The sequence below is a fragment of the Nipponia nippon genome, unplaced genomic scaffold (assembly GCF_047370975.1).
Source record: "Nipponia nippon isolate SJK-2023a ecotype South Korea unplaced genomic scaffold, ASM4737097v1 scaffold_3, whole genome shotgun sequence".
Lineage (NCBI taxonomy): Eukaryota > Metazoa > Chordata > Aves > Pelecaniformes > Threskiornithidae > Nipponia > Nipponia nippon.
The window spans coordinates 25,605,906-25,619,568 of NW_028262347.1; the positions used below are offsets into that span (position 1 = coordinate 25,605,906).

General features: G+C 37.5%; 1 protein-coding gene across 13 annotated transcripts in view; it reads left to right on the forward strand.

Annotated features, from left to right (window-relative positions):
• CADPS2 (calcium dependent secretion activator 2) overlaps positions 1-13,663 on the forward strand; it is a 324,205-nt gene that overhangs the window by 216,359 nt on the left and 94,183 nt on the right. For all 13 annotated transcript variants that reach the window (XR_015706229.1, XM_087764100.1, XM_087764101.1 and 10 more), the window contains exon 13: positions 2,923-3,110. Coding sequence is in view for 12 of the 13 variants with exons in the window: in XM_087764100.1 (XP_087620226.1) it covers positions 2,923-3,110 (188 nt within the window). In the remaining variant the exon portion in view is untranslated. The remainder of the gene's footprint in view (positions 1-2,922; positions 3,111-13,663) is intronic.

A 13,663-nucleotide genomic window follows, 5' to 3' on the forward strand; every position in this document is an offset into this window, starting at 1 on the left:
ACACACTTATGAAACAGGTTCATGTGGGTCAGACCTCATAACTTCCTGAGGCTTTATGTTTCACCTGATATTGTGTCTGAAATGGTGGTCTCTCACAAAGGACCTAAAATGCCTCATAGCACATAATTTTTTTCACTTTACTATCCCAACAGCAACAAAAAAGGATAACTTTTTTTCCTTCTTTTTTCCATTGATCTGACTAGTCATGTAATACAAAGATAATGATGCGTTTTTTTAGGTTTGTTTGCAAGTGTAAAAAAGAAAAAAAATTATTATTTCATGACAGTTGCTTCCTTTTTAAAATACTACCAGATAGGTATGTATAGAAAAAGTTAAAGGACTCATTTTCTGTCTGTGGGTTGCACACTGAATCAAAGAAGAGGCCCGAAGGTACATCTGTACAAAGTAATTGGCACTCAAAGAGAAAATGGTTAGCTTTCTAACAGTGCATTGGGGTCAAAATCTTTTTTTATAATAATAATATAGTAAGACACTTAATATAACCTTGAAATCAGGAACTTTTAGAAGAGGTTAGGTGAAATACACAGTGCTATAGCAACCATAAAGCAGATGCATTTCTTATTGTTCTTTTTAAAATTCAGCTTTTAATAAGTAGACTGGGTGATCATTTTTTGTTAAATTGCGTATTTAAGTATATTTTTTAATTAAAAAAATTGGGAATGTCAAGGTAGCAATAGAATACATGAACATAGAAGTGAGCTTTTTTTTTTCCTGAACAGCTTATTTCCTATCATTTTTAGAAACAATGCATCCCTTTATTTCAATAAATACAGAGGAACCACACATACAACTTGTAAAAATAAAAACAAAAATGTGTAAGAATTAATATTAAGCACAGTTCTGTATTAAATTACTATATGACCTAAACTTCTTTGATTTTGCATTCTTCTCAGTATTGGGGAGCTTCTTTTTTTTGTTTTTTTTTTTGCAATTATACAATAAAAAAAATAGGCAGTTATCTAATACTCTGTAGCATATAGTTGTTATGTGAGACTTATGCATGGTATGGGGTTGAACAAGGGCAAAAGCGGCACATATTTATATGAAAATGACCACACTAAACCAGATCTCATACAGAGACTGAAGTTAAAGTAATGAGTTACTTAAAAATTTGTATGTGTGTCACAATTTCCTCCTATGAGAACATACAGAAATTTTAATAATTATTTCCTTTTGTACTGCTAAGCGTTGCCATGCAGCATTTTGTTATGTTTTCCATAAAAATATAGAGAGATCAGTGACAATGACGACGTATTGGCAGAATATCAATCACGATAGCCACTGTTTATTATATCTAGGGATAGGATACATGTTATTGCAGAAATTCAGTTAAAATCCCTTTTCTTTCTTCTTTCAGTGGAATACCATATTTTCTAGCAAACACTGTATAAACTACATGAGCCATTGCAACATGACTGGATATTAGTTTAAAACACTGAGCTCTGTTCTGGATGCTGTAATAAAGCTAAGTGTTCTCTAGAAACAGCTGAAGCTCTTTAAAGGCAGGAGAAACACTGACTTCAAATAAATATAGCAGGAGCAAATAAATTTATGAAATAACTTTGAGGTGTTCTTGTTTGCAAATAATATGTTAAAGTCAAGAGTTGAGGGAGAATATAAAATTTAAATTCCTGTCTCATGCAAGTCTTTTGGTAAATTTAAACTCAGATGATTTAAACCTGATATGAATATATTTTTAAGTACTCTTTAATAGTATTTTGGCTGATATTGTGTATAAATATTAAACATCTGAGCTTGCAGAAGTCTTCACAAGCAATAGGGAAATACTGGTTTTCAGCTACTAAACTGATGTAAATTCGTGACTTGCAAAATCATTTTGCTTATCCAAGGTATTTGTATATTTGACTTCAGGTGTTCCTCAATCTCTCTTAACCATTTGGCAGGGATGATGAGAGGGAAATACCACCACAATTAAGAAAAGAACAAAGAAGAATGCTTATTCAGAACACCTATGCAGTAGCCATGGTTTTCCAAGGTTTATGTTTGTCTCCCTACTGCTTTTTGGAAGCGGACTGTGCTATCTTTTTTCATATTGGGAGGCAAAGCAATCAAGGCTCTTCTGTTTTACATTTCTACATCAAGAATGAATTATTTTTTTAATGCTCTGGATTCACCTAAGAACTGGTTTTGTGGTGGGAAGGAGCCTCTACTTTGTTCATGCCTGTGTCAGGGTTACGCAATTCCAGTCTCATCAAGACTCTGCCCAAGTTAGCCCTCCATATGCCCCAGAATATCTCATTATTATTTAAGGTCAAATCATACCCATCTTATTCAGGTGGCTTTTAACAAACTACCTAGCTTTGTATCTCTCTACTAGTATAAGTTATTAAAAACCTGTTAAAAGTGCACGCATGTTACATAAGAAACAGGGTAAATGGTGAAATTGTGGTTCTCTCTCATTAAAGTTCCAGCCACAGGGAACTGACCATCCAGAAACTGTGTTTTAACTGTCCATGTCAATGTCCCTCACCATTACTGAAATGTCCTCTTGCAGCTTACAATTAATTACTTGAACAAAAATTATTTTGAAGTGTTAGTTTTGTTTTATATTAGGTTTTAATATAATTGAATCTGTACCAGACTTTGGATGTATTAGCATGTTTTTGTAAACCATGTATTTCATAGTAGCAGTAACTGCAAATAGTTTCCTGACAACTGTCAGGACTGCAAATAGTTTCCTGACATGTACTCCTTTCAGCATGAGGGCTATTGTTGGACCTAGCTTCCAGTGCCATCAGCATTAGTCAGATATAAATCTAGTATAAAAAGTTTATGTAATGCACATAAAAATATATGCTTCTGTTCTTTGTTGGATTTAAAAGCCGTGAGTGGGAGAAGAAATCTCAAAATGTTGTGGGGTTTTTTGCCTTTCTCTTTTAGGGTTGGTTTAGCCCAGGTCAAGTCTTCGTATTAGATGAATACTGTGCTCGCTACGGAGTGAGAGGCTGTCACCGCCATCTTTGCTATCTTGATGAATTGATTGAACATTCAGAAAATGGTTCTGTCATTGATCCAACCTTGCTCCACTACAGTTTTGCATTTTGTGCCTCGCATGTTCATGGTAACAGGTAATTTAATGGTATATTTTTAAATTCATAGCCTTAGGATGAAGCAAAAGTATTTATAGGCTCTTGCATTCACTGGGTAGGGAAGTTGCACACAACAGAAATCAGTTCATGAAAGTTTCATTGGGGGCATTAGAGATTCTGTACAGATTACTATTAAAAAAAAAAAAACCTTTCAGTTTGTACTGTCTTAATGCAGTGTGTTTTCTTGGCCGTTATATAGACAGGCAGATTCAAGGCTAAAGGATATCATCCTGTTAAAAAGGTAGTCTTCTGCATTTTGCGTTTGTGTTGTGTTAGTGAATGGTGCTTCCAGTGAACATCATGAATAATATTGCAGTTTAAGGGAAGCTTTGACTTTTTTTCTACAGTCTGTAGCTTGGCAACTAATCATACTATATTGAGTTCTTCTGGCTGTGCTACCAGAGGGAAAAATAAACATATCTTGGCAATGTGGTGTGACCCCCAGCCGGGAAGAGCTAGGGCACTTCTGGAATTCTTTCCACTAAAGGTTAGGCTGCTTCAGGAGCTGTTGGTCACAGTGGTGCTCTTGGGATGATGTCTTCCTTCCACTTGGAAGCGAAAGACTTGGAAAAAATTAAGTTGTTGCTTTGCTGTGCTACACACGTTCTTTAAAAGAAGCTTTTGCTTCATCTGTGTCTTATTCCAACTTGTGAGGGAACTATCTCTGCTGTTGAACAGCAGGTATTGGAGACAGGATCATTGGATAGCTCAGGTTGGAAGGGACCTCAGGAGGTCTCTAGACCAACTTCCTGCTCAAAGCAGGGTCAGTTGTGAGGTCAGACCAGGTTGCTCAGGGCTTTATCCTGTCAGGTCTTCACCCAGTTTGAACCTGTCTTATTTCAGTGTAGTTATATCTGTTGTCTCTTGTCGACCTCCCAGTCACAGCTGGGGGACTGCATTCAGTCCCCCTAGACACCACCTATTCCCCAGGCTGAACAAGCCCAGCTCCCTCAAGCCTCTCCTCAGAGCAAGTGCTCTGGCCTCTGACTGTCATGGTCGCCGTCCTCTGAACTTGCTCCAGTTTATCCATGTCTTCCTTGTACTGAAGTGCGGAATGGGGTAGGCAATCTATCAGATTATAGGACAACATGCATTTATACCCTATTGCGCACACTAGATTTGTAGACTGCTGTAGGAAATACGTTTTAAAAGTTCAAAAATAACAAGGGAAAACCCAATAGATCTCCCCCTCTCAACTGATCCAGTCCTGCCACTAGGGGAAAATTTGCTCACAGTCCCAAAAAGCGATTACTGTGATGCTGTCAGTAAATCCCCAAAACTGAATCCTGGTAGGGATCAGGAGAGACAGAGGTTTTCCTCCCAACACGTATGCTTATGTTGCCTTGCAACCAGTCAGTCACAGAGGCCATTTTGCTTGTCCTCGAGCCAGCAAAGAAGGGACGATCCTTAAAAAGGATATTGTTTCCTTCATTGGCTCAGACAAAGCCTCATCTGAGAACAGGAGCTGGGCATTTGTGACCTGAGTCATTTGGTAGTGGGAGATTAACGTTATGTAATCCTTGATAATAATGTCCAAAATTAAAATGTTTTTGAATGTGCCTGAAATACTGCCAAGAATCTTAACATTCATACTGGTAAGTTAGGAGATTTTCTGGCTTTTACTTGGTAACCTGTTCTCCATAAAAGCATGCTTCTTTTGTTAGTTCCTGAAGAACCTGACACATTCGTATTTCCTATTGAGTCTAAGTCTTTGTTGTTTCTAGCCTTTTTATTACTGGTTTCAACCTAACAAGACAAATATACAGTGATAATTGCTCAAACTTATTTCAAGAATTCAAAAGAAAGGTAGATACATTTCTTTTTATTTCATAATTTAAGTGAAGGACAACAGTGCGTGCAGTGCATGAAAATATCTCAGGGAGCACATCATTTACACAGTGGTAAGCACTCTGTTTGTATTCTGTCTATTCCTTCTGTACAGATATTCTCTGAATAGCATTATGAGTGTTTTAGGAATAAAAGAAGTGTTGAACAGAGAGGGTCTGACTAGAACTGAGATATTGTAATAACGAAGAAAAAAGAAACATGAAGAAAGAAGAAAAGTAAGTCAAGGACAGAAGCAGACACACTCACTGAGGATGACAGACACACATATACGCACATAATACATCCACTCATTCATCTGCCGCGGCACTAAGAAATAGTAAAAGGGAAAAAAGAAATTCACAGACAATGCACGACAGGCCAAAGTTCTAGGCTGATCCCTGGCGTTATACATCTTAGTTTTATAAGTCAGGCTGAGAATTAGAAAGGCCACACAGCAAAGACAAAGAGCTTTATACTCTGGGCATGATGTATTCAATTTATATTTCACCTTTGCTTCACAGAGAGATCTTAGACCTTCCACTAGCCTGAGAAAGATCATCAAAAATGATCTTGAAGTCAGGTGATGCAGGAACATGTAGAAATGCAGCCGTATCTGTAGTTCAAATTATCAATTTCTTTTAGGCATGAATTTTAGAGTAGCAGGCAATCTAGTGACATCAGTCAAATGATCAGACAGAGGTGTCACTCGCTTTCATTTCTGGTAGTCTGGTGAGGAGAAACTCAAGCACAAATCAGAGCAAACCTACAAAATATACCAGGGCCATACCAGGACATATGCTGAGCACACCAATGGCTACATCTGATTGCCAAATATAACGGGTGCGGAAGCAGTCTCATACAATGGACCCCAACTCTCCATTAGTCATAGGCACTCTCTAACATCCCAGGCATGATTGTGGGATTGCGTGTACTGAATACTGCTCCCAGTAAACACTATGAACAAGGCTGAATCAGCTTTGGCTCTTTCCACCATTCATATGTCTCCAGAACTCTTCCGGTAGATATTCAACCCTTGGGTATCCCTTATGCTCTTTTGCTGCACCCTAGAACTTGAAATATGAACTCTGTTTCATGCTGCAGGCTGTAATGCTCTTGCGGGCTGTAACACAATAGCCGTGGTTTTATTTCAAAACACCCAGGATAAACACATAAAAGTGAATTGTTGTCCTAGAGCTTCAGGGACATTGTGGAGCACAGAGGAGACGTGAACTGAGCTCTGGTGTAGGCAGTATGCAGTAGACTTTGCCACCTGGTCTCAGGACCAGAGAACAGTCCCCAGCTCTTTTCTTTCCTGAGATGAAGACAGAGGTAACAAGTTCTGACAGAGTTATCAAGCATACTGGCACTTAGTGTGTCTCATGCCAATGTTGGTGGTTTGGGAATAGAAATGTTTATGCAGGGTTGAGCACAACATGCTGAGTCCTAGACTGAGGAATTCAAGCCTCATTCATGCCTGTCCTTTCCTGCTGGGAAGAGCATTACAACTGGCCTAACAAACTGCTTACGTAGAAAAGGTATTTCTGCTTTTGTGGATGACGTTCTTAAGACATACTCTTCCTGAATAGCCAAAAAGCAAAATATTTTAGTAAAAGGGTAGCCTTGCTGAGTGCTTAAACAAAAACACATCCTTGTTTCTGAATCAACTGATTCCTTTTCCTCTAGTAAATAAAATCAGCTTCCACTGGCTATGCTTCTGGTGCTATGTAACTTTACAGCAGCATCCCCTTTGACTTCCCTTCAAAATGTTTTTCTTCTGAAATTTGCCACTATATGGTCCCCATCAAAGTCATTAGTTCACAAGTGAACTTTTTGTACTGCAGTTATGCATACACTTGTGTGTCTCTGGTGAAAGTGAAATGGGCAGAACAAGGAACTATAGGATATTCCTGAATGCTGACATTTCAGTCTAAACAGTCCAGGTAGGAGTTATTGTTTTCTTCCCCATCACGTTCACTTTTGTCTACTTTTCATGCTGTGACTTCTATTCAGTCCCACTTGTCTGAAATAGATGCTGGTGGGTATCACATGAAGTGCAAAGTGACTTCTTTCCACCTGCTGAGTTACAGACTGAATTGAAAAATTCAAAATTCAAGCATATTCCCCAGTTATAGCTTTTTCTATTCAGAAATAAAGCTGATTTATTGGAAGTTCATATATGAGAAAGGAAGGTGAAAGTAATGCTACAAAAATCAGTTTATAACTGAAGATAAATACTTTCTGCCTTCATTTTGAAATCTTCAGTGCATGTGTGTTTGCATAGAAGAACAGTCATATTGAACCAGGGTTCTTCTAAGCCAGCATTGACCTGCTTGGAGTAAGAGAAGGACAAGCATATGCAATATTTCCTCTTAGTGCTCTTCCAGTTTCCAACTCTTTGCAGCTCAGAATATGCCTGTTTGGTAACCTGGAGTGAGTCTGTTCAAGGTACTTGTCCATTGCACCCCTGAACCTGTGTAAGCCCTTTGCACCCTCAACACCTTTGGCAGCAAGTTCCACAACTCAGCCTCCTCTTGCTTGAAGAACTCTTGCTTTGAACTTGACTCCTACATGTCTCTCTTCTTTCCCTGTTGCTATTGCAAGAGATGGAGGAGAGACAAAAAAAAATCCTTCTCTGTTGTCTCTTTGCTATTTAAGATTCAATAAGTATGACTGAACTGTGCATTGATTACACTGGATGGATGTTTTCTGCTAATTCCTTACCCTTTTCTAGTAACGTTGATTTGCTTCTTTGACTGCTGCTGAACAGGTACGGTTTCATGGAATTATCCATCATAACACCAAGATCTCTGCCCTGAATAGCAGCTGATTTTTCCTTATATTTGTCTACCTTGGTCATTATTTACGGTTTTATTGCTACTTGATTTCATGAGGTCCTTCTGGAATTCCACACTATGCCACGTAACTATCATTACAATTACATTTTCCATCATATCAGTTCTTAGCTGTTCGCCAGGTCATTCATGAATACTGTAAAATAGCACAGGTCTCAGCACGGGTCCCGGCAGAACTCTACTGATAACTTACCTCCACTGCAGGTACTCACCATTTATTCCTACTCTCTCTTTTTTCACTGTAAATGTAAGGACTTTCACTCTTACTCAGTGGCTGCTTAATTTGCTTAAAAGCTTTTGGTTAGGGAATCTGACAAAAGATTTTTTGAAATCCAGGTACACGGTTATCAGTCAGGTCACACTCATCCGCCTGCTTTTGGTCCCTTTAGCGAACTTCAAGATCAGAAGGTAAGATTTCTCTGCCTTATGGCTTCAAAGCCATACAGACTTCTTAACAGTAGGTAATATTTACCCAATTTTCTTCAATTTTATCCTTATATTATCATTCCTTCTGATTTTTTGGGATGTATGTAATGCTTACTGGTCGGTAGTTCCCCCTACCTCCCCTGGAAACTTCTGATTTTAAATTGATCTCATATTCCTCAGGAGGAAGGCAGTTCTCGGTGAGCACTTTCACACAACCATAGGCAATTCAGTTCTGGCCCTGGCAACTTGCTAATGTTCATTTTCTAATTTGTTCCATAAGCTTTTTCTCAGTTGCTTTAATTTTGGACAGATTCTGTGCTGAAAATAAAGATTTTTTTGCTGTGAACAAAGAAGAGTTCCACCAAAGGAATCTTAATGTCCTTCATAATAAACAGCAGTGCAAAGAATTCGTTTCACATCTCTGCAATAGCCTCACCCTCTCTGAGAGCTCCTTTTAGATCCTTGCCATCATTTGGCACTGTAGACTCTCCGATAGGCTTCTTGCTCCTATTATGCTTGGAGGAAATATCTTAAAGTGGAGTAAATGAACACATATGAGAAATGAAACTATGAAAACTTCAGAGAGTGCTATGCATTCATATATTTCTTTTCATTTTTCAATGTTTTGTGATAAGAACCATTTATTGCAATTTTACACTTTCAGTCAAGTGATAAAAGAATGTCCAGAGAAATCATCCCTTTCAAATCTGGGACACGGAACTTTGTAAAAATAAGGAAAATAGTATCATTACATTGCTCTATGTCTTCTAATCATTTTTTGTGGAGCTTTTGAATAGATATTTCCTTCTCTTCTGACTAAATTAACTCTAGAGTTAAAGGAAGGGTGTCTGTATCTTGCTGGTTGCTCCTTCGTTTTATGTCTTTCATAAACTATCTAACAAGATTTAATCTAAAAGTCAGTAGTTTCACCATTTATCTGCACATGGTCACCATCTGACATGAAAGGTTTTGTCCGGCTGATCTCTTCCCAGGAGTGTTATGTTTTTATATGTATAATTTTGTGTATAAAAATATTTGAATAGCATGTAGACTTCTTAGATGGTTTTCCCAAGAAACCATTGCTAGCAGGATTTTGTGGAATCTTTTGACTTTAAGCAGTTGAAAATGCATCCTCTTTCTGCTGTGCTTCTTATTCACTCTCAACCCCACATGTTCTGTCTATGTTGTAATGGTAGCAGGTGAAAGGTCTTCTTTCACTGGATTTTATTGGCCATTGAGCCTTCTGCTTTAATCTTAGATCTGTTCCAAGGCTGTCCAACAGCTGGAGGAAGGAGCCTGAGATCCCTTACAGTGTTGGATCTTTAGGGAAGTGTGTTACATCAGAAATTATATTCCATCAGTCTATCAGCATCTTATATAAATTCTCACTCCTGTTTAATACAGCATCTAGAGACTTAACAGGAGTCTTTTGGGTTTGTAATTTGTCTTATTTTTCTATCAGTCCTCCATAATGGAAATGGTGAGAATGGATTTCTCATACTCAAAAACGTGTTTTTATTCAGAAGTCATTTATTATCAGTCACCATTTCCCCAGAATAATGGAATGAGAAAATACAGCTTTTAGGACTGATATTCTATGTGAGTTTGTTCTTCTAGATGAGAAGCAGTGTTCTCTCAAAACTGGAAAAGCTAGTTGATCCTTGGACATTTATATCCCTTTTCTTCAAGTGAATCTAATCTTCCCCTTTTCTGAGGCTCATTGAGCAATGCTGAGAATAGAACTTTTTCACTAGGTCTCTCAGTTTTATGTACTGCCCTGTGCCAAGCGTCTTGCATCATCCAGTTCATCCTTCGTTTTTGGAAGCTGATCATCTCCAACGTATATGGAGCACAGAGGGAAGTAAACCTGCTTTAATCTGTATTCTCCTTTGTAAGTGGTTCACGTATGAGCATCATACCCCCAAGCCTCTGATGTGAGGCCTCTCTAAATAGTTACGTTTGGGGTTTTTTTTAATTAATGTTGTTCAATTAGTGACAGAGCTTTCTATATGTTACTGTTGTAAATAACCACAAGAAAGTTATCAGTAGAGTTCTTCTGAGTTCAAACCTAGAAGTAAAGTTCTTTGCCCTGTTGCAGGTACCAAGTGAAGCCAAGTTGACCTCACCTTAGGTTTAAGGAAGGATACTGTCCTGTGTTGGAAAGTGCTAATAACTATAATAATGTTATAATAAAATGTATCCTCACTACAGTATTTACAAAGGCATGTTTTTCAACATATCAAAACCAATCTGCTTCTGAAAAGCCTCAGAGAAATTGTCAATAGAAAATTAATCACAATTCACACATTATTAAGAAATATTAGAATAACGTTCTGCATATTTAAGGTGATACATGCCATCTTAGGCAATGAAGGAACACTAATGTTATTACATACTCTCACCTTCCCTAAACATTATACATTGTTTTGTCATTAATTTCAACTGATTAATGCCTATACATACCGTTATACTTTGGGTAAAATGATATTACATTAGCATATGCTTAGCTTTTCAGTAGAAGGGCATTAATGAATCCTACCTAAAATATAACTGGATAAAAGATCGTTAAAATTAACCTGATTTATCATCTTAATCTGTTTTAGTGGCCTTCAGAATTGGTCTTTTTCCTTCACTTGTGAAAAAGAGGCTATGACCTGTAAGCAGATGTAGGATCAGCCTGAGAAATGCATACAGCAGAAGGCTCTATTGTGCCATTTTTTTGTCAGAATGCTTGAAGAACAGTTAATATAAACAACAAAATGCTCGGTCTTCAAGTGCCTGCTGGTTAAATCTATGTTTAAATGCCATGTGATAATTTGTTCTCTTCATTTTCTGTTAATAAAAAGACGTCTGCTCTGCCTGCTTCTAAGCTAATAATGTAAATCATTGTTTTTCTTAGACTTGTCTAACATAAACCATGGACTCTGCAAAAGCCTTAATTAATACAATTGTATTTTAAAGGAAAATTTGGGTATTAAAGTCCTTGGATATTAAAGTCCTTTAAATAGATAATAGAAAATTCTAAACAATTTAATCGTCTGTTTACTAAGAAGCAAGAAGTCAAACTTTTATCTTGCTAATTTGAAAATTGTCACTGTTCATTCATTTTATTGTGCATCCTGCTGAATTTAAAAACAAGTGCTCTTAGAAAGCACTGAAGTCTTCTAAAACAATTTGTTTCTAGCAGCCAAGATGACTTTTTTTTTGTTTTCCTACACCCTTGAAATGTGGTTTATTATATAAATGTCTTGAAGTAAGACCTTAGCTGAAGTATTTTTCCTGTATTTTGTTTTTCATCATAATTTCTCATCTTTCTCTGGCAGATTCTCTTTGTCAGCTTTACTGTTCTCATCTATGTATGTGTGTGTGTACATGTTAGAATGTCAATCTGTACATTCCTCTCCTCGTACTCTTTTTTTTCATGACAGGCCGAAGTGATGGTGTATGTTTTTAATGAGAAAAGGTTATTGAAAAGACTTTAAAAAGTCAGTCATGTTCAGTTAGTATCTCGCAAGGCTGTCTCAACAAAACAGTCTTGCTTAAGGTAACAGTTCGCTCTCTTGAGAGGCCACTAGGAGAAGCTGTTTCCAAAGTTGAGGGCTGGAAACACTCTACAGTGAACCCAGTGTCCATCATACCTAGTTCCCATTGGAACTGGAACACCATTTTTGTCTCGCATGCCATAGCTATTCACAAGAATCTTAATCCTACAATGCATCAAGTGACCTCTGCAAATTTTTACAGGTTTTAAGACCTCTAGACATCAAAATATTTCTAGAGAGTACTCCAAGCCTTAAAGGATTATATCAAGCGAGGAAAAACAGTCCATTCCCAGAGGAAAACCTAAACCCACCACGTAATCAGTTGGCTTCCCTAGAGTAACTGCCATCAGGACAGCAATCTTGCACGATTGTCACAGTAAAAGTTTCTTTAAAAATTCTGGGCAACCTCTGTTTTTGGTGTCATTATTTAAGTGTGTTATGGTCGAACAGCTGCTTCCCACTCGAATTTACTAGCTCTAGTTCATGAGGTGTTTATTTCAAATCTCTTTTGATATTTAAGTCTGAGTGAGTTAAACAATTTGAGATGTGACCAGAGACAACATTACATCTGTGCCAGTTAGACTGTGATCTAAGCAGACAAGACAGGCCAATCCAAATCCAATTGACAGAGTTCTCAAAAAATGGAAAACTAGTATAAGTGTGAGAGAGAAGGCTACTCAGGTTTTGAGTGTTCACTGTTTCACCTAGTTCTCTAATCCCAAAAGCAGTTCTGAAGAATAAGGAGGAAAAGAATGTGGAGGGAAGGAAAATTCACTCTCCCCTTACCTTCTTGAGAAGATAATGTTAAAATGAAAACTCTTCTTAAGACAGTCCATCACTTTTCTTGGCTGAGTTCTTGAAAGAGATGTCTCAGGCTGCAATAAGAAAGCTGAATAGTGGCTTTGAATTGAAAAAATCAAGTCCAAACCACTATACATAACATTTGGGGTAGTAGGAAAGGCGCATTTTTTGTTGTTTTTAGCTGCAAAATAGTGCTTGCATAGTTTATGGGTGACTTAAACCTTTGAAAACTAAATGACTACTTGAGTCTGATGTTCTTGTCAGGCACAGTAATTTGTAAATAAAAATAACTAGCTCAAAACAGTGCTATTTTAGTTTATTCTCTCTTTAAAGCAATTAGAGAAAAAGATCTAGAAGAAAAAATGAGTTGGAATTTTGAAACTATTTGTCTATTTTTTCTCTCTCAGCTCATCTCAGAGTGAGATTCTTTTTTCTGTGTATTCTTTTTTCTCAGGGGTAGGTAGACATTGCCAAGAGTAGCAAAAAATGATCACCAGCACAATATGTGTCTCAGAATTGTGTTGCGAAAATGCATTTTTACGTTCTGCTTGTTTCAATAAGGCTAACAGGAAGAAACAAAATAATGAGTCAGAGTTTGTGCTGTTTTCTAAAAGCATGTTTTCAAGAGACAAGTTTTTCAGTGCTATAGATGGTACATTTTTCTAACACCTTTTTGTGTACTCTTTCTTCTGGGACATTTGCTTCTATCCAAACATCCACTGAAAATATATTTAACAGTTCTGAAAATTTTCGGTGTTGTCAGCAAGGTTCTTTGTGACAACAAACTCAGTGAAGTGACAGGTCGCCGGTACGTAGTGATCGTAGCCTTAGTGCAGGTTGACAGATATGACATCCTACTGGCTCACCTTTTTCACTTACTGTTATGTGGACCTCTAGGTCTTTTCTGTCATATATATGACATGCCTCTGCAAGGTTTAATATGACAGACCTATTTGCTTTATCACTCCAGAGCACGATCTCTCCTGACAATGAAATCAGACAGTGCAATTTACTTAAATTTGAACCCGTTCCATCTGTCAGAAGGCTGAGGTAAAGTATCCTGGCATCCATCAAAAGAGAGAAG